Raw genomic sequence first — 25561 nt, forward strand, 5'->3', positions numbered from 1 at the left:
TAAATTGTTTTACAGTGGGAAAGAAGAAAAAAATACATAAAGAACAATAATAGAAATAAAAATCATACATATACACATGTACACACATATACATATAAAACAGACTATTCAAGCTTACATACACAGCGTCACAGATAATAAAAATTTGTCTTTCATTAGACTGGTTTTTAAAGCATCCAGTAATTAACTTACTGAATCCTTAGTTAACAGTCTGGCTGCTGCGTTTTTAACCAACTGTTAGTGAGACAGGATTGAGGTAGGCCAACTAAACCTATTGTTAAAATATTTTAATTCTAATGCACTTTTACAAAAGCTACTTAAATAACCTAATTTAACTTGGCAACTAACTTAAATAACATTAAGTATTAAAATTACTAATAAAACTGAAATAAAAATACATTTATTTAAAAATATTTGAAAAACCACACTAATAAAAAAAGACAAAAGTTCATAAAATTGCAAAAAATTCGAATTAAAACTGAAAACACAAAAATAAAAGATAACTCAAAACTATAAAAAAATTCTGAGAAAAAGTTGTTTTGGATTTTAGGATTAAATAGCAAACCCTGTGAACACTATTTCATTGCTTAGTATGCTGTGGTCCTCTTCCTGCCGCTCATCTCTGCAACACAGCAGCCTTTCAGTTTATTTCAGCCTCAACAATCTCCTGCTGTGTTCTTTGACCAGGTGCAATCCAGTGCTCCACTGGTGTAATAATAGAGATGGTCTAACATATATCTAACATATACAGTATACACTATAGGGCAAGAGATGGGGTTTTTTCTGCTTCAGAGTGGGCAAAGCCTATTAATTCTGCAGGAAGATTTATCATTAATTAATAAAAAACTGAAAAAAGTTTACATGTTAAGGATTTATTTGTACTGTACCTAATCTGTTCTATATTATGACAGGAATTCACCTTTTTTAATGTAGCTTCACCTATTTTCTCACTATCCCACTCAAAGTAAATAAACAGATATAAAATAATGAGTCAAATATTTAGAACATCACACATGCATTAAATGCAGTGGTTGTTCCTGTATGGTGTTTCTAGCTCATAATGAGACTTAAACTTAAATGTCTTTATCTGTGTAACAGAGTTTTCATAATGGTTGAGACAGAAAATAACATAATTATAGTGAACAAGTAAAATGCGGAAAAATGAAGAGTGACTTGTGTTGACAAAATGAAAACCTTATAAAAGAGATATATTTAAGCACATTTACAATGTGAGGACAAGTGGTGGGTAATAATGTAGTAATTTTTCACAACTAATAGCAGAAACAGTGCAATACATGGGCTACATCTCATATTTGACTGTGTCAGTGTCGTAATGTAAAGAGACAACCATCATTACAACGACAAATTCCTAACAGTACCAAAGTAACATGGCCAATGCCACAACATTTCTGCTATGTTGTCAAGGCAAGGATTGATTGTTCCCAGGGTCACAGAAAGAGGGCGCCTGAATTTGGGAGAATCCGGGAGAAAAGAGGCGGAAAACAATCTGCGGCGTCTCTCTCTCTCCACAGCTCGATGGCTTCGAAAGGTCGACGGTGATGACGTCATGCCGTGCGCCGACTGTGATTGGTCGGCGTAGGTGGAAGTGCTACAAACGGTGTCATTCACAAAGTAACAAGAATACATTTACAAAAGTGATAAAGAATGCACTTAACTTTGAATTAGTATTGAGATCCTTTTCCCTGGCAATTTTTTTTTTCACACGGACCTTTTGAAGTTTACGTGAAACCTATCCGGGGGTCGTATTTTCCGTTTCTTCACTGATTTATCAGGACTCACGCTTGGGAGATTTTTTTTTTTTAAAGGTAAGAGTGAAACTGTCGACGTCGGATGAGTGTGTAACGGATTTAATGTTCTTGTGTTTCATATATAACACGAGATGTGGCAACGCTTTTCCTTATTTTTGTGGCCTAGATATATTTGTGTGTCGAAAATAGAAAGTTGTCGCCTGGTAATCCTTTAAGTTGGAGTTTATAGCAAGTTATGAAGCAGATAACAAACACACACGATTCAACAGGTATTGGTCACTGTGAAATACAGACAGTTAGGCACCTATTTATTTACGGATTAATAAATCAAACTCATTAACTACAAAGTTAAAGTTGAACGAATGCCTAGTATCCACCCTTTGGTATGCGAGGGAAATTCCTCTATTATATCATTGTTATAGTAAGCCATCATTATTATGGAATGGTTGTTTTAAGATGACAATACACTAACATACACCAGAAATAATTTTAAGTCTTTCTCAACTTCTATGAAACTGCCTCAGATCAAACTACAAGTAGACTGTATAGATAATAGAATTGTATTTCTTTACAGTCAGAGCAAGGTTTTCAAACTGGGGTCCGGGGTCCCTCAGGGGGCCGCAAGAGAGTGCTAGGGGGTCTGTGCAAAAGTTAAAAAAAATAAATAATATTTAAACATCAAATATTTAGTGCTTTTTGTTCAAAATGTATTAAAAATGTTGATTTAAATAACTTAATAATACACAAATATAAATTAAATTAATAGATTTAATAGTACTCACTACTCATAGTGAGTAGAAAACAAATTAAGTAACAGAAACTAAATATTTTACACGTTTCTAATATATGCATTTTATAAATTGGGTCTTTATACATGAAAATATATAGCTGTCTTTAAAATTTTAGGATTGGGGACCCTCGAATGAGAATGAGAATATTTTTGGGTCAGTGGTATTTAAACAAATTGAAACTCTTGCCATAGGGGATGTGTTGCTCATTAAATCCAGGCTAAGAAACTTGTAGTCCAGTATGTTTAAACCCCTAGTTTTGCCCCTCTAAAAGGGGTTTGCATTCATGACTACACTGTTAATGACCCAGAATCCATTTCAGCCCTTCATTTTATTCGCTTTCATCAAACACTTATCAAGGACCGTCCTACTGAGTCCTTGAGCAATGAAGTCTGATGTTACTTGCTCAGTAGACACATCCATGTTGTCTTCATAGGGAGTGCCTTGAATCTAGTCTGATCTCATTTGAAAGCGGACTCATGGCCTGGAGGATGTCACTGAACTCCCATACATACAACTAAATCAGATTCAGGTTTCTGTTTAATAGAATACTCTGCTCAAAAACAGATTTTTTTACTCCCCACCATGTTGTTTGTGCCTATCAAAGTCCAAAATGGGCAAAGAGGAAAAACTATAAAAGCAGACCATATGACTCAAGTGCTATATTCCAATTCTTCTAGAGCCATATGATGTGTTTGTGATGAATACATTTTCCCTGTGTATTTCCCAAATGTTATTGATGTCAAATGTACATAAAAATATCCTTAGCATTCTTTAATCATGGGTTCTCTCAGGATTTCTCTTTTGGTGATGCCACAAAGAACATTGAAAACTGGTGTTGTAAAACTCCTTTTCACTTTACCGAATGAACCTATGGAGAATCAGCCTTCTGGATCTCTTAATTCACGTCCTGATTTGATTTAAGCTTGATAGATGTGGTGGTCACCATGAATGGTTGTTGAATGGAAAATGCTAAGAGCTGCGTTAATATTCTGTAAAGTCGCGTTGAAACTATAGTAGCGACAGATCTTTTCCTCCATGTTGTGACGTACATCTGAGTGAAACCGACTATTGGAAAATAAAAAATGTAGGCATGGTACTTGGTTTTGTTGATTTGCTGGAGGCAGATCTGAATGCGATCATGCCGTCAAGGAGAAGTCCGACATACCAGAGAGAAGTCTGTCATTTCACCAGAAAGTTAAGTTATGACATTTTGATTACACAATAGAACTAACAAAACAAACAAACAAACAAAAACATTAAACATATGGATGAATCATTCACAGTAATTCCAATAACATGCATTTAGAAAATAGATCGGGTTCATTTTCTTTTCTTACCGACTTTAAAAAAGGATCAACACAAGAAGTAAATAATGGCAGATTTTTCATTTTTGGGTAAACAATCTCTTGTGAATAAAAAAAATACACAATCCCTTTACTTCCCTTTGAGATAGTGGTGGCTGTTAGCATTGCAGTGATTAACCACAGTACTGTTTCTGTACGAATCTGTCCTCTATGTTTATGTTCTGTCTGTTAGTCAGAGGATGTTACTGGAAACCGAGCTCTGCCAGAACCTCTGATTCAACTTAAACGTTTTGTGTGACATGTTGTACCTTTGCTATCAGTCATGAATCATCAGTATTGGGTTGATTCTGGCAATACAATTACATTGCATGTGCATGACCCAACCAACAATTATTTACTTATTTATTTTAGAAATTCAAAACAATCAAGGTTGTACTACTTCCTTAGACCCACCAGCCCTCAAACATTTGGCTGCAATATGGCTTATAAGACTTTCAAAACCTGCAAACACTGGCGTTTTCCACCCTGCTCACTCTGAAAACTGCAGTTTTAGCTTAGTTTCTTTTTCTTTTGTTTAGTTTTTGGTTATGAAATATTCACTGTTACTACTGTTTTAGGCTGTAAGACTAATAATTAAAAAAAAAGTTGTCTACAAGGCATTGTAACTTTTATCCAATGTTCGTAATTGTTGCAATAGGCCCCTAGTCCTTTCTCAATTTGATTGAGAAACTTGAGTGTTGCACCATTCTGGTTTTCCCAGAAGCCACATTGAGAAAAGTTGTATTTATCTGTCACCACCACTCTCACCTTACAGCTAGATGCACTGTAGAATGGAATAAGGAAAGATCTGAATATCATGTCCAGAAGTCTTTCCAAAGATGTTCTTGAACTAGATGTGGACATAGTTTGTAGTCTTCTGTAATGGCACGTGACAGTTTTGTTGTTAACTAAATCATTTTTGTTAATAAAACACAATAAAATGTAAATATTAGGTGAAAAAAGTTTGAAAATTATACAAGTTTCAGTTGAAGTACTAAAATTAGTAAAACTAAAGCTGCAATAAAAATTAATTAAAGCTAAATAGAAATTGAAAAATAAAAACTAATAAAAATGACAATCACATAACAAAATTACTACAATTGAGCTGAAAATACTATAAATTACACTGGCACATGATCTCTATAGACTGGCTATATAATGCTATGATCAGACTATATTATGTTTAATTTGGTGCACTTATAGAAACGGTTCGAGTCGTGTCCTTCCCGGGTGATGTGGGTTTGTCAACTTGTGTCGTCATACCCCGATTTCTCACTCCTGCTATTTCACAGAGAAATGTCTTTGCCAAGATCAGGCTCATGCAGTCACTTTCATCCTCTGATACCATTAGCTACAAATGTAAAGCACATGACTTCAGAACACTAAATCAAAAGACTTTACTTTGGAAGATTAAAGTTATACAATAGCATTACAAGATCATGTGTCATTTTAGTTAATAGTTTCCTAGTTCTCATGCCAAATGTGAAAACGTTATTAATTTATTATAAAAAAAATTTTGTTGTTATTATTAGATTAGTAATTTGTCATTTATTATGAACTTGCATTTTTTTCCTAAATGGAATATTGGAACATTTGTACTGTTAAATCGAAAGGTTTCAGATTATGTGTCTGCTATAGCCAAGCTCAAACTCTATATACTAGGATGCCATCTGCTGGTAATGTATATTTGGCAGGGATTTATATATTCAAATGTTGGCCTGTAGCCACAAAGATATTTGTTTTGGCAGCTACAGCCCTGCACTACCATTTGTCTCCAAAAGGTGGCGATAGCGGATCACACTTGATTCTGCACTCTTGATTTTGTGGATGAAATCCATTGAGGCCATAGTTTAAAATAAATGCTGCCTTTTGACACAGTTCTCCATTGTAGAGTTTGGTAGGGGTCAGACATAGCATATAAACACCCATTAACACTGACAGATGGTCAGAAAGATACGTCCCCTTTTAACTTGACCAAGAACAGTTGGTCAAAGTTGACTTTTCCTTGCTGTCTGACACCAACATTTAGAGTGATTAATACAGAGTAAATCTGAGGTTTCATATTTGTTCATTAACTACAACTGTCAGAAACTAGTCCAAATTCACCTTAATTGTTTTTTTACTTCCACTAATCAATACAAAAGCACAGGATTTGACCATAAATGGAGTTATAACAGATGTGTCAGAGATATCAACACAAGGTTCTGTTACTCTATAACCTGGTCTTATCCTTTTTGAGGTGCTGCTTTATTTAGTGACAGTTTATCTTTATATAGTGGCATAAAAATGTTGTCACTGCATTTATGACATTTGAGGAATTTAACAGCAACCGTTTTAAATGCATAATAGATATCCCAATTGTTTGTGGGAGTATTAAAAAGGTGCTAGGCACGTCGTTTCTGGATGGGAGTCATAAAGAACTTAATGATTCTGGTTAAATCCTCTTTAAATGTATGCATTTACCAGGTGCTCGTTCTGGGAATCTTGTTTCCTCTGGGATTTAAACCTGCCGCTACCTATTCTTATTTGGGCTTAATTTCCACTTCTGCTCAGGAATCTGCTAAAATTATCTTCCTGTTGGGAAGGTGGCGAGAGCATTTTTTCCTCCTGAGATTAGAGATGGGCAAGACTTAAGAAAGTGGCTCCCATGAGGCAACTGATGAATGGAAGCCATTGATCCAGCAAGGTGTTTCATGCTGGTGTAAACTGAGAAAGTGGCCATTGCTGTGAGCAGCCTCAGGTGGCTGATGAGGAAACAAAGCTCTGTGAGAGTCCAAGGGGAAGTTCACTGTCAGGGGGAACAAAGCGGGGATTATGAGAAGTTTGGGAAGCTTCCTCAAAGACGTGAGGTTGGCCTGTTGGGGGGACTTGTGAAGGGAGTTTTGTGAGAGGTTCTGTGTGGGAGAAGCTCACACTCGGGGTGGCCGTAGGGCCCCAAAGTGTTTTGTCCCGCTGTTCTTCTTTGAGGAGAATGGAGTGTGCAGGTGGCATGCAGCTATACAAATGCCCTCTATGTTCGGAAAACTATCTCACTTACTCTTCCTGCTTTGTGAGCCCCTACTGGACTTGATGTTAGAACTGAAGCTAGTCTTCATTTTAGATTCAAAGGCGTTTGATAACCAGGAACAAGAGTGACAAGGAAAACAAACCCATTATTGACAAGAATGTCTGTTTCTTCCTGGGAATGCCCTGGGTTCTCATGTTTAACAGATATGTCTTAAAAATATCACTTCTAATGGTCTCAAAGTGCAAATTACTCCTTATGATGAGTCCTTCTGGACTGAATCCATCAGAGCGATTACTGAATCAACACCTGACTGACTTACTGAACTGAATGTTTTTATTTTCAGTGTTTATATCAAAATGAAATTAGTTTTGTGCCAGTATCATTACTGACTGAACTTGTTAAAGATACACATTCACAGATCTTTTTTGTAAATGGGGAAATCCTGTAGGGAAACACTGGGACAACAGCAAAGAAATTTCAGGACTCTCTCTAGCCTAGTGTGAGGGGAATCTTTCATATTGTGTGAATTTTGGGGAACTCCTTTAACATTGTAGTTGATGTTTGTCCTCTATCCAGTTATTGCAAAATAACTTTAATTGATAATTTGGCTAACGGCTGTAAACCGAATTTTTCTGTGGGTTTTCCCAAGAAGTGAAAAGAAGTTTTCTTGTCATGCCCCTTGCTGGAAGTTTTTGGTACTACATTCCACACCATTGCGTTTCACTTTAGAAACACTTTCTTTTTCTCTTCTCTGAAGTCTCTTTCCGTGTGTTTTCTTCTCCCCCAGTCACATGCTCCATGTGCGTTTGTCCTTGACTAACTCTGCTTACCTGGAACCAAAGGATGTTTCGGCCACATTCTTTTTCTCTTAATCATATAAGGCATAAAATGACCTCTTGAGTCATGCCTGAATCCAGATCAGAAGGTAACATGTGCAAATAATATCGGGGTGAAATTCTGGAGAAACAAGGCCCAGATCCCTGACATGACCTTTTCCAAGTACTCGGTTTTGCCGGTCAGGTCAGGTGCATCTTTGTGTCATCATGTTCTGAGCTTCTGCCTGGTTTAAAATATTTAACCACCACACAATTCTGATTCTGAGAGACATGAGCCGCTGTCTTCTCTGCCTCTGGTCCCCTCTTTAGCCAGTCACAAATATCTTGTTCAAATTTTGGTTTAGAAAATGTTAATAAAGTTAATGCGAATTAGTAAAAAGTGTGCAATTTTGCAAGTGTGCACTATATAGTGCTATGCTTGTGGTTAATGAGATGAACATCACTATTTTAGTATTGTTCATACTTGGTCACGTTTATCAGTGGCACGATGCCCAAACCTGACAATCTCCATAGGCTTTATTCCATTAGTGAAAACCTGTGATGCTGTGAATCCATGTGAGCAATATATCATAGGGTGTCATCATGTGCTGATGAGTTCGTGGAAATGATCTTTGATCCCATGATGACACATCCGTTCATGTGACACATGCAGAAACTCTGAAGGCGTTCATATGTGGAATTCTTTCCTTTTTTGTAAAGGGAGGCTGGCTCGACAGGATTACATTTTAACCATATATAGCATGCTTTGTCTTTTATCAGAATATATTATTTCCCTTTGTAAGTTGTATCACTTTGCTGTACAAAAGTGAATGTGAGTGTGCTCATTGGTATAGGTTCATGTGTGTTTAAAAAAGAATGGTTTATGCAAATATATGCAAAACATAGGCTACCTTGCAGGTCAGGCTCTTTTGGTCCCAATTAATTTCTCATTTCAAGTCTTAGCTTGTTTTGTGCATTCTGAAGCTGCTTTATCTTGTACACTGCATTGATGCTCCTCTTCATTCCCCATGCTCTCTTCATGGCCTTTATGGAAATATTTGACATTTCACACACAACCCTCTCCTATAAGTTACACCGTTCAGACATCTGTAGAGTCACAAGAGAGCACTGTTGTGACTGGGGCGTTACTCATTAATTGTGCTTGATGGGATTGGGACAAACTCTTAACCTCAAGTATTCAATTTTGGCTAGTAACATGCAAAATATTACTTCAAATTATTTACCTTTCTAAGCCTTGTGACTATAAAATGTGCAAAAATCCCAAATGCTTACATTGAAGGAGAGATGAGCAGGACTCAGATTAAAATGATATCTAATTCAACAGCAATGTAAACCTTTTAGTAATTTAAAAATGTTTTGTTTTTTTGTATCTTCTTTAGTGGAAGTTGAGAATTTTGTGTGCGTTCATTTGCGGTTTAGTCCGATGTCATCATTTGAGATGGCTTATCTTACATCTTTAGAGTGTGTAACATGTTTTTCCTGATGATCCATTAAAATCCGCACGAGCCGTTGCGAACTAATTACTCTTATGAACCGGTTCCTTTTAATGAGTCATTCAAGGTTATTAATTGTGAGGTTTGTATCATAATCGTTCAGTCACCTAATATTAACATCAGAGTTTGTTGTAATAAAAGTGTTTCCATTTAAATATATTTCACTAAAAATATTATTGTTTATTTTTTAGCATAGCGAAGCCCAATTGTAATATTGAATCGATTGTAAGGGAAACTTTATGGAGTAAACGGTTACTTTGCAGACCTGTTGGAACCATAATGAACAAAAAGTTTCTCTCTTTTTTTCAATCAAGCTTGAATATTCTTACAAAACAACTGCCCAACCAAAAAAAATATAAAAATCACTGTTTGGATTTAAATAGGCAAATGCTTTAGAGCCTAAATATCATAGGACTGGACTGGATCATTATTGCAGTGATTATTATGTTTCTAGCATGTAATATGTTTGGCAACATTTATTCTAACCCTAATTGATGGAGTGTGTAGCTTTTCATTTCTTAAAGGTCCCATGACATGAAATTTCCACTTTCTGAGGTTTTTTAACATTAATATGAGTTCCCCTAGCCTGTATATGGTCCCCAAGTTTCTAAAAATTGTAATCTGTGTAAATCGAGCTTTTGCTATCTTTCTCTGCCTTTGAGAAATTGGAAGCTCAACCGGGCTGATCTTGAATCTCCTCCGTATGACGTCATAAGGAGAAATGTTACCTCCCCTTTCTCTGCTTTGCACGCCCAGAGAATATTTCTCGCCCATGAGAAAATGAGCTAGGAAGTAGAACGCGCGCGCGATTTTAGTTTGTCCACGAGAGATATCATGGCTTTTGAGCGAGCGAAGCATAATAATTGCTCAATAATTGGATGTACAAATGAACATCGAATGGTCAATACAGAGCTGGGCTTGCTGAACGTCGGACAAGTAAGTCAACAAAATATATATAAGTGTGTTGCTTTACTGTTTATAGTTACCTAGCTTCTTACACGTAGAATGTGGCTGTCACATTAGCTATGCAGCTATGCAGTTACTTGCGCTAATGTAAAGGTAGACAGCATCAAGTTACACATACTGTAACGCAAGTGTTGTACATTTCTTTGTTATTTGGATAACCGTTTTCCTGTTGGTTATATGGCGCGCGCGATATCCGCATTTCAAGATCGCAGAGCTTGATGTAATTGTAATAAGATAAATTACAGACGTTACAGATCTCTCATGAAAAGGCAATAGGTTCGCGTTAGCTACATAATAGTAACTGTAAACCATCCGAATAAAGTACCGTATCCAGACATAATATTTTAAACTAACCATTCGGAAACGTCCTGCTGGAGCCGCTGAGTTGCAACTAATTCATCCGTTGCTTCTCCATCTGGATCAGATTCTGGGTCAAACTGAAATGCTTGAACGACAGCGTGTCTTCGTGCCATTGCAATATATCCAACATAAACAAACATGCATGGTACCGTTGCGCAAGATGGTCAAGGCCACACCCACCCTCCACCTTGCGCCGCCTTTCTCCTCCTCATTAGTATTTAAAGCTACAGACACCGAAACGGCCCGTCTGAAGGAAGCTCATTCTGGGACTGGCTTGTAGTGGCTATAATTCTGCACCGAGGCTGAATTTTTGGAAAGAGATTTCAGATACAGTACTAAGGACCACTAAGGACTATATTAAAGCCTACAAAAAGTAGCATGTCATGGGACCTTTAAACAACCATGTAGGAAGACACATCATGGCCATATTCCAGGAGGCCAATGTCAATATTCATCGGGCTTAAATTGTAAAAGAATGGTTAGGAGGGAGCATGAAGAATCATTTTCACACATGAATCGGCACCTCTGAGTCCAGACCTTAAAATCATTGAAAGTCCTTGGGATGTGCAGGAGTAAACTTAATAGAGTGCACCTCTAGATGGAAATACCATCACAACATGTATTTCCATCAAGTGGTGCATGCATTTTTTTGATGCTGTTGAACAAGCATCTGTAATTTGGCTCCTATATGTTTCATTTTAGGAGCCATTGACTCGACTCATTTTTTTCTAGTCTGGAGCCCTGGACTGAAGCCTTATAGGGACCAGAATATCATAAAGACATGGGGGTGAGGCGATCAACTACTGCTAAAACACCCTGGAAACCACCCAGAAACACCCTTGCAAATGCATAACAACTAAAAACCACCTTATAAAGCAACTGCAAAGCAACACTCTGAACTAGTTGCAACTTATATCAATACATGAATAAATTTTAACCAATTGTCATTTAGATACTTTCTACAGGAAATTCGGTCATATTTTGCTTGTCTTCATGTCGTTCCAAACCTGTATTACTTTTATTCTTCTGCTGAACTCAAAAGAAAATATTATAAAGAAACATTAGGGTGTAAACAAAATTGCAACAACAAAAAAAATCTTATTCAAAATAATTTTTTTGTTTTCCACAGAAGAAAGTCACAGGTTTGGAACAATCTAATGGTTAGTAAATGGATTTTTTTTGGGTGAGCGACCCCTTTAAGATTATCTTATTAAAGATCACTTGTTTTCCATAATCTCACAGCAAGTTTTCCTTTCTCTCGTTCTACATTTCTGCTTGTTTTCTTGTTCAATTTTCCTTTAGTGGAGCCCCTCTGCACAAAGCCTCCCTGTAAAAACCCAAACCAGTCACTGCTGTGTGACATTACAGTGTTTTCCCTGTTATTGAGCCATCCAGCATATTAACTGGGAGGAGCCGAGCGCAGACCTTTGGCCTCGGATAGCGGTATATAATCTGATGTACTCATACACAGTGGAGCTGCCAGTGACCGGGGCTTCATAAAGACTGCTTTGTTTTAGGGCTGTAGTCTAAACGCAGAGCTCTGTTGGGGTGAGTTTGTTGTTCGAAGTTGAATAGTTGTGCATTTCTCAGCTGCTGAGATGAATGGGGGCATTTAGAGGGGGGTGGCAGGCAGAGAACACAATGGACGGGAGTTTTATTGCACCTCTGTTGCACCAGCATATCTGGCATCATTCCCATACAATACACGCACAACCTTTCGTTCACAGCTGCATCTCTCTCTCTCTCTCTCTCTCTCTCTCTCTCTGTCTCATGTAATTTCCCCTTAAACCACAGAAAAGAACAAAAATATGATTCTTTTGCTTTCCAACTGTTCCCTCCCCCAGAATTTTCCTGGGTTGCTTGACTTTGGGAACTACCTCTGCACCAGTTCATCCCCTCACGACAAAGCTATTTGTTTTCCAGTGGGTGAAACCTTTACACACAGCTCCTGGTTATCAGGCCCACACACATGCTGACGTAGATGAGACATTATCTCCAAGAGCTGGTGTTTGTTTAGGCCCCAGGTGTTGACTGATAATGGCCCATTATGTAGCCCTGGCCCTGTGTTGTTCATTGTGGATTGGCTCTTTTTTGAGGATTTATTCACATATTCCCATCTGCTGGGAGTCACTGCACAGTGTCTATTTTTGACAGTCATTGATACTGCATGATGCTTGGGAAAGTGCATGACACCACCTTTGTGCTTTACGCTGTTGGTTGCAAATCAGATTATAGTTGTTAAATATTAAAGCAAACTGGCCACATTGATTGTGCTATAATGCTTTTAATGGTTTAGGGCTTTTTTTGGTCTATAAATCTCCCAATTAGTTAGCAAAGATCCTTTATTGAATATGTACATAGGTTGATATATTTATTAATTTATTAATATTCATTTATTGGTATCAGTCATTGTAGTTATTTAATTGTTCATGATCATTTTTCTCTATTTTTAGATTTTTTTTGGTCATCTAATGCTCACTTAAAGTTAATCTTTAAAAACAGTTATAATTTTTAAAACACTGTTAAATATAATACTTAGCCAATCCTGTTATGAAATTATTAATACTTTTATTAAATAAGGACACATTAAATTGATGAAAAGTGACAGTAAAATAATTGATAATGTTACAACATATTTCTATTTGAAATGAATGCTGTTCTTTTGAACTTTATATTCATCAAAGAATGGCCAAAAAGTATCACCACACACACACACACACACACACACACACACACGCGCGCGCGCACGCACGCACGCACGCGCGCACACACACACACACACACACACACACACACACACTCACACACTCAATAAATCACATTTTAAAATGTTAAAATAATAGTTAGGCTATATTAACCTATAATAATATTTCTGTTTACTGTATTTTTGATCAAGTAAATTCAGCATCAAAAACATTAAAACGTCTTAACGACCCAAACATTTAAGTAGTGTATTTAGACCAAAACGTACAGATTTTTGATAAGCTATTTATCAGTTATGAAAATAATTGATCTTATTGTTATTGGTCAGAATTTTACTCAGTATATCCATATCTTAAATGAAGAGAGGGTTACAATTAGGTATAACATCAATGTTTAGGCAAAGTTCTTTCTAACTACACAAAACGGTCTCGTTCTGGACAAATTCTGAATTCTGCTGCACTGAATGTTCACTTCACTTTTATTCCTCGGAAGAGTTCTAAGTATTTTCTGTTTGTAGTGTCCTTTGATAAATGTGATTATATGAAAAATGGTCTAGGCTGATGCGTTCTGTAGAATAACTGTTTTTGGCTTCTCTTTGTCAGCTCTCGAAACCACTTCACATTTGACTGTGCATGCAGGTCTCTGTTTCTATAGAACTGGACCCTGGGGGTTAACAGATCGCTTTCTGTAGAAGGCTCTGCCCTAAGAACATTTCCATGGAGAAAGAGAGATGGTTGTAAGATATTAGGCTGGTTATCTTTATATCTCTCCGCCTGTCAATCATTCATCATGAAATGAACATTTCATAGTGTAAAACCCCGATGCAACAGATGTTCTCCAGATGCAGATTTGTTACGTAAACTCATTACTCACTCTGCTCAGCGGGTCTTTTTTTCTCTTCAAAGGAAGGACGCATGTTTATTTGGAAATAGTGACAGTTCATATCTTTCGTATTGTGACGTACGTCTGAGAGAAAAGGAATATCGAAAAATAAATAATTAGGTTGGGGACTTTGCATTTGTTGTTGATTGTTGATCTGAATGCGAGCTTACGTAAGGGGCGGGGTTTATGTGTACGAAATGATTGGAAAAGTCTGGCATACGTCACCGGAGAGAAGTCTGGCATTTCACAGGAAAATCTAATTATGGCATTTTGTTAATTTTTTCAAAAAAAAATTTAAACCTCATTTTTTTTTAAATCTCAATTTTAATTGCAAGCCAGCTTTAAGACATCTAAGGACCGCTTGTTTGAGAAGCCTTAAATGTGTGCAAATAATTCAGCCAAAAGCCATTCAAACTTTTAGTAGATAGTTTCAGCCCTGGTTTTTCAGCCCTGGTTTTTTCCCTCATAATGTAAAATAAACTTCATTCAATGCATTCAAGAAATAACTGATATTGATGACGTTGTTGTAATATTCGTATATTAAATTGCAGTTGGACTTTTTTCTTAAATCTGTTTGCATACTAAATAATTTTTTTGTGTTTCATACAACGTTTTTTTTTTTTGCATATTGAATTAGCATGTTTAGTGCATAAAACCTGAGCTTACCTGAAATAATTTTGCTGCCTTCAGGTGATGCAAGTCTAAATGTGCTGAATAGTCACAATAGTACATGCTGAGTGAGAATGAGTTGCATTTCCACAGTGTGTTGATCAGGGTGTGCTGGTGTCACCGCGAGATCATGTGACTAAGCGAGCAGTTAGCAGGAGCAGCTGATAACATCTGCTGAATAAACTGTGTAGTGGCAGCTGTTGATGACCTCAGGGCTAATAGGTCACCACTCAGACAGGGAAATGTTTTGTGCTCTCTCCAAAAGTGTACCACCCCATACACGCATCCATACACCCCCCGTATATGCAGGACATAAAGTCATCAGCACATTTTCTGTGACTCAGACAAAGAGACGCACACTTATCTGTGCTGCAGATTGTGTAAACTTTGTATCTTCAGTTACTATATTTAGCCTAAATGTTCCAGTATTTTATTTATACACCATAATAAATGATTTCGGAATGTTCCTCTCTGACTTCATGGGTAACATCAATGGGAAATGACCTTGTAGACAGTGTCATATAGATAATAATTGGAAAGCTATGATTTTTCATGATAGTTGAATGAGTTTCTTTGGCATAACTTAAGTTGAATAGCTTAAACTGTTCAGTTGTAGTGGAGACACGGTCTCCTGCAGTTTGTCTGTCGACCGGGGTCAGTATATTCTGGAGGAGCATTTGTGATTATGTAAGCTTTCCCGATAGAGAGCACTGTAACACTGTTCCGGTTGTGTAAGTGTGTGACATCATGCCACTGCCAAACTTCCTCAAGCCAGGGAAAGTAGGGCATGTCCCATCTGAAATTAAAAAAAAGTTTTGTTTTTGTGGACTAGTAACCTAAAACTGCAATATTTCCTCTTCCTTTACCCAGAACCTAAACCTTTTGTATTTTGTAAGTATTTATGAGTGACAATAGATGCGGTTGACTACCTCATTGTGCTTCACTCGTGGAAGTATTCCAGTCTTTAGGGAATGCAGGAAACTGGAAACCGAATTTATGTAAGACATTACAGGAACTTTTGAATTATTTATGTAATTATGCTGGTTAAAATCACCTGACCTGATTACAGATGCATTTCTTTCTTCTTGCATTTAAAAATTGACTGTGAACAGAATGCAGAGATATATTTTTTATAAACTGAAATAATCTTAGTGTTAAACATGAAAAATTAAAAAATAGATGAGGAAATCTCAACTTGTTGACCATCATGACCAACCCCTTCTTTGAATGAAGAAGCCATTCTTTAATTTGATCCTGTTTGTCCTGTTTAAAGATTCTAGTCTTTCAGGTTAGAGTTGTATGGTCTTTCAGGTTAGAGGCATAAAATGTTTTTAAAAATGAAAGCAAGGAATGACAGAAATGCATATATAACAGAACTGACATAATGAATTCAATTGTGGGTGCTATTAGCCTCTAAAAGCTCAGGGAATAATTTGATTTCCACAGTACACGCACTTGAATACCAGTATTACTTTGCTTCCTGAGAAGGTTTTGACATTTTATTTGCAGAGAATTAAGCGTCAATCAATTGAGTGTCTGTCAGTAGCTATTGCGTATTGAGTTGTGTGGGTAAGGGTAGAGGGCAGTGCATGTGCCGAACAGACTCCAATAGTGAACGCCCTTGTTAATTGGGACACTACAGTCAGATGTTTTTATATTAGGAAGACTGTTTTCGTTTGCATCCATTTTGTGCCTTTTTATTGTGAAATTGCTCTCAATTTCATTTGTTACTGTATGGGTGTTGATTTGACAAGTTTGGAGGAAGGTTTTGTTAATGCGATGTTGTCATGACTTTCTGTTCTCTGACACTGGCATATAACAACATGTAGGTGTTTTATGACATCTATTCTGTAACTGAATGTTTTGTGTGTTTTGTTGCAGTTGTATGGTTTAAAAAATGTCCTCTAAAATGGCGGGCTCAAACAACCTGACACATGCTAGGAGGATGGTCCAGCAACTGAAAGTCGAGGCCAGTATCGAGAGGATAAAGGTATGTTATGTTGTGAATTAACCCTCTTATGCTGGTGTCCATTACTGTGAACAGATCTTTTAAAGCCGTTTTATTTACCACCATGGATGATCACCTTTGACCCTTTCCCAAGATGAACATCCTCTTTTTGTGTGATTTGTGCTTTTTTTTTTTTTTTTACAACAAAACAAATACAACATGGCTGACGAAAGTGGTTGAAACGCCAAATAACTCTAGATTATATTTTATTCTAGGTGATCTGTACATTTTAATAGAATAAAAAATAATGAAGATTTTTATTCAGGCATTATTAATTCATTTGTTGGTTTCCCAAAAGAACCTTTCAGTCAAAAGTTCTTAAAATAGCCACTTTATTCTTCATGTAAACTAAAGAATATTGTACCCCACCCTCATCCGGAATGCAGAATCCCTGACAACATTCAAAAAACAGCTGAAAACCAATCTCTTCCGCGAGCACTTAACCTTATAGAAAAAAAACAAAAAACAAAAAAAATCCTTTCCCTTTGAAACATCACTTATCAGGCTTATGCTACTCTGAATAATACCTGAACTTCGTATTTTGAGCACTTCCTGCGTTGTTGTTGCTTTTGCCTCTTTATGATGACTCGCTGAACTTAGTCCTAATTTGTAAGTCGCTTTGGATAAGGGCGTCTGCTAAATGACTAAATGTAAATGTAAATGTAAATGTACTCTTTCGAACACCATGCATTTAAAGATATTTGAATTAATATTATGCATTATTAAAAAAAAAAAGTTTGCTGCCAATTCGATTAATCACGAATAATCGCATCTTGCAAAAAAGTTTGTCATATATGTATATGTACATATACACAGACATGCACACACACCGACGTATATGATATATACATTTAATAATATATATATATATATATATATTATGTAAACACAAAGTTTTATGTTAAATGCGATTAATCGCGACTAATCGATTCGACAGCAATCTTTTTGGGGGATAAAATAGTAAAATAGTAAAATGTACAATACAGTAAGGATTTATGTGCATGACTGTGTTGCTGTAATAGAGATAGGAAATCATTTTTGAAAAAAGTTATGGTAATGATACCCTTCAAAAGTTTGGGGTCGGTAACATAAAAAAATAAAATACTTTTATTCAGCAAATATACATTAAATATTCCGAAAAAATGTGGGTTCTTTTGAACTTTGTGTTTGTCAGAATAAGAAGAAACTCAAAAATGTATAATGGTTTTCAGCAGGTCAACTATTTTCAACATTGATAATAGGGATGCACCGATATGAAAATCCCGGCCGATAGTGATAACCGATAATTCTTTATATTTGAAAGCCGATAACCGATATATTGCCAGATAAATCTAAATGCAAATTTTAATATAATTTTTGAGAGCCTTATTACAAAAACAAAAGTCTCACCATTAAAAGCCATATCCCAAGCACACAATCATAATGTTCTCATAAAAATGTTATGTAGCCTGTATGACAGACTAGTGCTTTAAGTGAATTTTCCTTTTTTGAAGTGATTCCAATCATATTTCAAGCAATTCAAAACCATCATGATGAACATGTTTGGATTATTATTTGAAAGAAATAATCCATTATTTGTCGGCTTTAATATATTGGCCAAATTTTCTTATCGGGTCGATAACGATATAATTAAAAATGAACATATATCATCGGCCAATAACGATATGGTGGCCAATATATCGTGCATCCCTAATTGATAATAATCAGAAATGTTGCTTGAGCAGTAAATCATCATGTTAGACTGATTTCTGAAGGATCATGTGACACTGAAGACTGGAGTAATGATGCTAAAAATACACAGGAAAAAATTGCATAACAAGAGTTATTTTAAATAGTAATAATATTTCATATTATAACTATTTTAACTGTATTTTTGCACAAATAAATGCAGCCTTGGTGAACATAAGACTTTAAAAAAAAACTTGCGAGCCCAAACTTTTGAACGGAAGTTTAAATTCTTGTTTTGAAGTCAAAATAAACCATAAGATATAGTTTCTTTGTGATTTAATGATTCATGCACTATATGGTTAAATGAATATAAAAATAAAAAAAACATGCAAGAAGATTTTTCACATTCTGACTTGTCTCATCCAGGTATCCAAGGCCTCTGCTGATCTCATGCGTTACTGTGGAGAAAACGCCAAATACGACCCCCTTCTCATGGGCATCCCTGCCTCAGAAAACCCCTTCAAGGACAGAAAGCCCTGCACTATATTGTAGTGTACGCTCGTCTTATTTAATTACTTCTACTCAACTTTGCCTTAGCTCCTTAGTATAACTTTGTGCCATGTCTTAACTATATTTAGCTCTTACAGTATTTATTACTGTAAATAAACTCCAATCAGTACTAATTAGTTGCCATTTTGGTTGCCTGTTTGGTTGTTTTGGCCAAACTGAAGTCATTCCAGGAAATAACACCGTTTTAAAAACATCTAAAATGCTTGAATTGTGATTAATTTCCTCTTTCCACCGAATGGTGCCTTTAGTTACACTTTTTAAAGATATCATCGTCACATTATTATAAAAAGAGCTTGCAGATATACACTAACTGATGAAATCCCTCTTAATGTCTAATAAGTAGACGTGGATTAAATATTCCTCTAGTAGCTTCTATGAATAATGTCATAGCAAAGGGACTGACTGAAATAAGTGGAATTTAAAGATCCATTTTTCGTACTGGATAATGTGTCTGATGTGGCTTCTGCAATCACCAATGGTCAAGTGCATGCTGGGTAAATAAACAATATAGTAAGCGATATCACATCACACAAATACTGATTTGTTCTCAATGAAAGGCAGTACCACTATGTGCAAAGCCATTAGAGAAAAGTTATTAGAGTGGTTTATGAGAAAAGAGAGCTGATTCCTTTACCCTGCACTTTCAAACATGTGCCTTCGATTTTTCAAAGCAATCCTTACTTATTGATGTATACGACTGAAAAGATGAGACTTTTCATCTGTTGACCCTGAGTAACTTTTCTATTCTGATGTTTCTTTAGATTTAAAGTGCCTTTTCCTTCTGTTTTAAACGTTTCTTTCCTCTGTCAAGACACAATTTTGAAACAAAGACCACTACTGTTTGATCTTGTCTATGAATTGAATGGATTTTTCCAAACAGGGCAGCCATGAAACGTTACTTTAACATTCACACCTTGAATTGACCGAGCAACCATGTATCGATGTGGATATGTCTGTATTATTTTAGAGACATCAGAAGTTATGCAGTATTTGAGATTTGAGACCAAATCCATGTGACCTCAGTATCTCTGTGAAGAAAATAGTTTATATTTGTTTTTTTCTTTTTTTTTCTTTTCTAATTTCTGTATTTTTGCAAGCCTTCATAACATGTGCTATACGTACTGTACCTTGAAAGAAAGATTTTATTAAATTGTGAATTAGTAAAACAAAATGCATCGCATACGTGTGTTCTTGCAGAGTCTTAATGTTTAAACAGTTTTTACTATATTAGTGTATCATTTGAAAATGTGGTTATTTTTCATAGAATGAGGGGCCGTTTAGACGACACCGTTTTCAACTAAAACGGAAAAGTTTGTATGCGTTTTGGCTCTTCATTTACACATTCATTCATTTTAAGTTTTTGAAAACGATACCGTCATCGTCGTGAACTACAAAAATGTGTGAAAATGGTGACTTCATGTGCATGTCACATGTTCGTAATGTTTCTTTACTAAGTGACATCGCCATTTACTGGCCTAGCATGAATAATACAGCGATTTTAATAGTTTTCACAGATCCGTGTGAATGGGGATAATTTTGTCTACGTTGTCATCTGTGCACGAAAAACACAAAGGAAGAACTTTTCCGTTTTTAGGACATCGTTGTTGTGTAAACGTACCCTGAAAGTGAATGGTAACTCCAGCCACTTTTTATAGTATGGAAAAGAGCAGCTCGGACATTCTGCTAAATATCTGTATTTGTGTTTCAAAGAAAGAAAGAAAATCATATGGGTGAATGATCCCTTTATTGTACACAAAGGAAACAGAACACTACTTTTTGTTATCCTTTTATCCCCCAAAAAATTGTGCTGCTTGATATTTTTTGTGAAAACCTTGATTCATTTCCCCCAATGTCAAAAGAACAGCATTTATTTTGGTTAAAAATCTTTTGTAACATTATACATTTCTTTACTTTTCATGCATCTTTGCTGATTGAAAGTATTAATTACTTTTAAAAACTTTCAGAGTTTTGAACGGCTGTTAAAATAACAAAATATATTTTTTTAAGTAAATCTTATTTAAAGTAAATCCATTCTGGATGATGTAGCCATCAAAGATGTGACAGAAATGATTGTTAGTAAAGGATAGTTAATGTGTTGTGTGCTGTGTGTTATTCTGAGCTCAAGGAGTGGTGGTGCAGTGATGTAAGTTGTGACGAAACATCTCTCATATCACCTGGTCCTTGTACCTGCGGTCTAAAAATAATCCTTTTAGTGACGTCAAAAAACTGAAAGTGCCTAACGCCTAAAGGCGCATTCATTATTTAAGTTGAGGCACTAGCTGACTTTTGACCTGGATTGCTTGGTTCATCTACTATTTACAGAGACATGTTTAGCATGTAAGTTGTCTTTGAGAAATGCTATTTTGTCCTTGAGCAAATCAGTTTTTTCTGATGTCACATGACAGGGGTTTACCTGCCTTGCATCGGCCTGACATCAGCCAAGCCTTGCTTCATAACCTGTGTGTAGGAAGTGGTGGGTTACACAACTGATTTACTGGTATGTAGTGTCTGGAAACCTGACCCAATATGTGCCAGTCATGTGATCACAACCACACCTTTTACACACTTTTTGAGGCGCTTCCGTTCTCCAGATGGCCTTGTGTAATGTCTTGCGTACTTGCTACGCAGTGACTGACTTTTGCCCTACAGAACAGTATCAGTTTGTCACGCATAGCACAATTAAGAGCAAACTGATTTATGACAGCAAGTTTGACCTTGACATGAGCAAGCGATACAGTAAGCTGAACCTGAGCAATTCATTTCAGCTGAAAAAGGATTCTGATGAATAGACGCAGTGGTCACGCAAACTAAAGCAGGACAAAAGAAAGGCTTGGATGGCTTTTGTCGGACTGTAACAGGGAGTCACGAAGGCCACCGAGTCCAGCGTGACCCCGCTGATCCCCACTGGTGTTGTCGGGTCAATTCTACTAGTCCAGAAACCTCCAACAGAGTAACCCACATGACTACCACGTTGTGTTCAAAAATACTTTTATTACAACACAAAATTCATTTTCACTTTTGAATATAATAGTATAAAAAGTTTTTACATAAATACTTCTTTAAATTAATAGAATAGAAATAATTTAAAGACCACAAAAGAACAATTAACTTATGTAAAAAAAAAAAAAAAAAATTAAAAAAAACCCGGATACTGTGAATGCATAGTTTTCATCTCAGTGGTTTAGAAGCAAGTTCCTTTTTAAAATGATTTATTTTCAAACATTAATAAACAAGTACTGATGGTATACTGTTCCAAACCGATGGCAAAGATACAAAAATAGGCCAGCCTCTTTGAAAAATAGTGCTTCATGTGTTGCTATGAGAAATATTTCATTCTGTAATTAACCGAAGTGCTTTGACACCCCACCAATAAACAATCTCACAAGATCCTCAGGTGCTCACTTCCATTCACAATTAGCTTCATGTGACGTCCTTAAAAAGTCCCACAAACAAAGCCAAAAAGCGCTGACTCATCTCAGATTGCATAAAGGTGCTCCTCCTCCAGTTTATACTAAAGGTCAGTCCCTTGTTTCCGCCGGTCTGGGCAATCAGTCCTTTTTGCGACCACCTTTTTTATCTTTTATCTTTTTTACTAGATATTTTTATCCATGTTTTCCCCTCTTGGTTTTAGCTGTCCTCATCGTTCTGGAAGGTTGATAATGGGCACCCATTGATCCATACAACGACTCTCTCTGCAGAAGTGGTTCACTTTTCCCAGAGCTGGGTTTTTCCATGTGGATGCATGTGGAACCTGTGAACATCGGAGGAAGAGATGGGATTACAATCTGTTTGTATCAGCTAGAACATGTCCTGCTGTGTAACTTCTAAGCGTTGTCCTTTCCAGTTCTTACAGACATATATATATATATATATATATATATATAACATTATTTCCACCACAGCCATCCTGCTCTCTGCCTTTTAGTATAGGCCATTAATGAGTCTGACCCCTTGACCTCCCAAAACTAATCTCGTGTAGGAGTCAAAGTGAAGTCAAGTTGCAATAGATGACAATTCAAATGACCAGTGATTTTGGGAGTATGCAAATCTTATTGAATGCTTCCTACTAAGTCTTTTGAAGGAATATAAGAATGATGAACACAGAGGCAGCTGTGAATAAAATTCAAATAGAAACCTGCAACAATTAAGTCAACAAACTCCTATTTGCATATGAATGAGTACAGAGCAGGATGTTCATGTGGACGTCATGCAGTGGCAGTTACACCTGGACTTGTCCTGACAAGTTAAAAAATAAAAAAAGTCCTGACAAGTTCCTAAGACGAGTCGCTCACGTGCTGTTTTGGCCTATTGTGGCCTATTTGCTTACTATTTAGATTTCTAAGAACATATGCAATGATTTGTTGACACTTACAGTGACCAGAATGCAGTGCAAATCCATCTGCTCGCTCCCGTGCATGCCCGCGCCCCCGAGGATGTGCGCGAGGCGGCGCGTGTTGTTCACGCGCAGGATGTTGATGTCGTTCTCGCAGCAGAAAGCCTGAATGAGAGTGAAGTGAATCTGAAGCGCCACATCTTTCACATCGTCGTCGTCAGTGGCCAGGATGCACAACACCACGTTATCAGGATCCCTGAGCAGAAGAGTTGAGATTTTAGTTATTTAGCCTTTACTAAACTATTGCTCTAGTTGCAATGACTTTGAAAACCAGTAACATTTAAAAAGCCTATAAACTTACACATTGAGTGACTTTGCAGCCTCGTACACCCCAACTGTAATAGATCCCTGCGGTAATGCGGAGCGCAGGACCTCCTCTAGAGCTTTAATCACAGAATCCATCCTGTAAAAAACAGAATTTGAATATATTATTAAATAATACGACTTTAGTAAAGTCGAGACGATTGAACATGTGTGCATGGCAACAGCTCGTGCACCGTTAGACTGCGGCGGTTGAAAACTAATAATTCGAGTATATGCTAGTTTGATCTAGTAAGTGAGTAATTTACCGAGAATTTTCATATACATGCAGATAAAATATGAGCAAAAATAATTTAGCAACATTTTAAAGATCTACAAAATCCGGCACATGACAAGCGAAAAGTCTCGTGAGACTCGAGTCTCGTGAGCTGAGCTCATGCCGCTGACTGACAGTTCACCCGGTACATGTGTTTGAGATATATCTTTATTTAATATGTTCCAAATCATCATGTTCATTTCACATAGTTTATGTTTATTTATAAGTACATTATTCAATTATTGGTAAATTACTATAATAATGGTATATGTCTGAATTGCCAAGTGAATGCATATTGTCAATTTTACCTTTCAATAGAGTAATCTCCATTAAATTCCTCAAAAGTCATGTTGCACGTAAAATCCAGCACGGACTTGTATAACTTTCCTTTTAAAATCCACACGAGTTCTCGTAGGTCTTCTGTCTCTGGCTGTCACCGGTTAAATCTGACGCTGTGAGTCGTTGCATTCGATTTAATTTCCCTGAGAGCTGTAATGAGTGAGAGCAGTACAATCCGTATTGGACACATGCAAATGAAGATCAGCAAAATCTATTTTGATTGGCTGTTGCGTCAGTACTAACAAAAGTCGACCACTCTCATTCGTCCGTCTAAGATATCAAGGCGTGGCCAGTCACGTTGGGTGACGTTGTTTTTAACCTTGTTGGAGATGAAAACTTTGCAGTGACATGTCAGGGCAAAGACAAACAGGGAAATTACCCAACCGATATCCAACCACAATAAATAATAATGATGTAACATGTCAAATAAATAATGCAATAAATAACACAAAATTCAAAATAAATAATGCAATTTTACATAAATTCATTAACTTCTTCATACATCTTATAAAAAGAGCATTTGAAACACAGTTAAAAGTGATGCACAACCCTTATAACCACGCAAGACACTAAAATTATGTTAGTGGATCATCAATATGAGCATTTCCGAACTTTTCAGTAGTTATAGTTACAAAACGTTTTGATAATGATTATGTGAGCCAATGCCGTGCAATCCTTTCTGTTTCTAACCGGTGTGATCTCTAACCCAATAGTGACACCTTGAGGACACATCAACACATTGCTAAAATTTTTACTCTACTTAAAAAAGTATCAATAGAGTGCTTAAAAGAGTAAGTGGTCAATAATTGTATCCCTTAAAACTCATCTTTGATCACCAAAATTACATATTTAAACGTTTTTTCCTATGAATTTTTTTTATTTATTCATGCCTTAAAATAGCTTGAATGTAACTCTACACCCTTGCTTCATTAAGTATACGAGGATTCATGAATATGAAAATGAGCCCCGCCTCCACTCACTCACACCAGCTTAGAGATTCACTCGGTCAGCTTTACGGTAGTAAACTCTCCACAATGGCAAGTGGAAATACTGATTTAAAGGTGTGGTATAATGCCCTTTTCACAAGATGTTTGATGTCCCCAGAGTGTGTTTGTGAAGTTTTAGCTCAAAATACCCCACAGATATTTTTATATAGCATGTTAAAGTTGTCACTTTTTGAGGGTGAG

General features: G+C 36.5%; 2 protein-coding genes across 3 annotated transcripts; one reads left to right on the forward strand and one right to left on the reverse strand.

Moving 5' to 3' along the window:
• The first annotated feature begins 1379 nt into the window (after positions 1–1379).
• Positions 1380–20236, forward strand: gng12a (guanine nucleotide binding protein (G protein), gamma 12a). 2 transcript variants are annotated; one of them, XM_082172197.1, is made up of 3 exons: positions 1380–1826; positions 16701–16809; positions 18922–20236. In XM_082172197.1, the coding sequence occupies exons 2-3, from the start codon at positions 16717–16719 to the stop codon at positions 19045–19047; spliced, it is 219 nt and encodes a 72-aa protein (XP_082028323.1). In that variant the 5' UTR covers positions 1380–1826; positions 16701–16716; the 3' UTR covers positions 19048–20236. The 2 variants fall into 2 exon arrangements, with proteins under 2 accessions (XP_082028323.1, XP_082028324.1); XM_082172198.1 differs by lacking the exon at positions 1380–1826 and adding an exon at positions 13332–15817.
• A 1800-nt stretch (positions 20237–22036) lies between these two features.
• gadd45aa (growth arrest and DNA-damage-inducible, alpha, a) lies at positions 22037–24492 on the reverse strand. The gene is made up of 4 exons (XM_082172194.1): positions 24344–24492; positions 23760–23861; positions 23438–23654; positions 22037–22816 (listed from the first exon to the last, which is right to left on the reverse strand). Exons 1-4 carry the CDS (start codon positions 24382–24384, stop codon positions 22703–22705), a joined length of 474 nt encoding a protein of 157 aa, XP_082028320.1. The 5' UTR covers positions 24385–24492; the 3' UTR covers positions 22037–22702.
• Between the last annotated feature and the right edge of the window lie 1069 nt (positions 24493–25561).

This window comes from Leuciscus leuciscus, assembly GCF_965113295.1.
Source record: "Leuciscus leuciscus genome assembly, chromosome: 6".
Lineage (NCBI taxonomy): Eukaryota > Metazoa > Chordata > Actinopteri > Cypriniformes > Leuciscidae > Leuciscus > Leuciscus leuciscus.

Coding starts and splice junctions, on each gene's coding strand:
- gng12a (XM_082172197.1), top strand. CDS start 16,717: ATGTCCTCTAAAATGGCGGGCTCAAACAACCTGACACATGCTAGGAGG. Junction 16,810..18,921: donor CCAGTATCGAGAGGATAAAG/GTATGTTATGTT, acceptor TGTCTCATCCAG/GTATCCAAGGCCTCTGCTGA.
- gadd45aa (XM_082172194.1), bottom strand. CDS start 24,384: ATGACTTTTGAGGAATTTAATGGAGATTACTCTATTGAAAG. Junction 23,862..24,343: donor GGAGATTACTCTATTGAAAG/GTAAAATTGACA, acceptor TGTTTTTTACAG/GATGGATTCTGTGATTAAAG. Junction 23,655..23,759: donor GCTGCAAAGTCACTCAATGT/GTAAGTTTATAG, acceptor TCTTCTGCTCAG/GGATCCTGATAACGTGGTGT.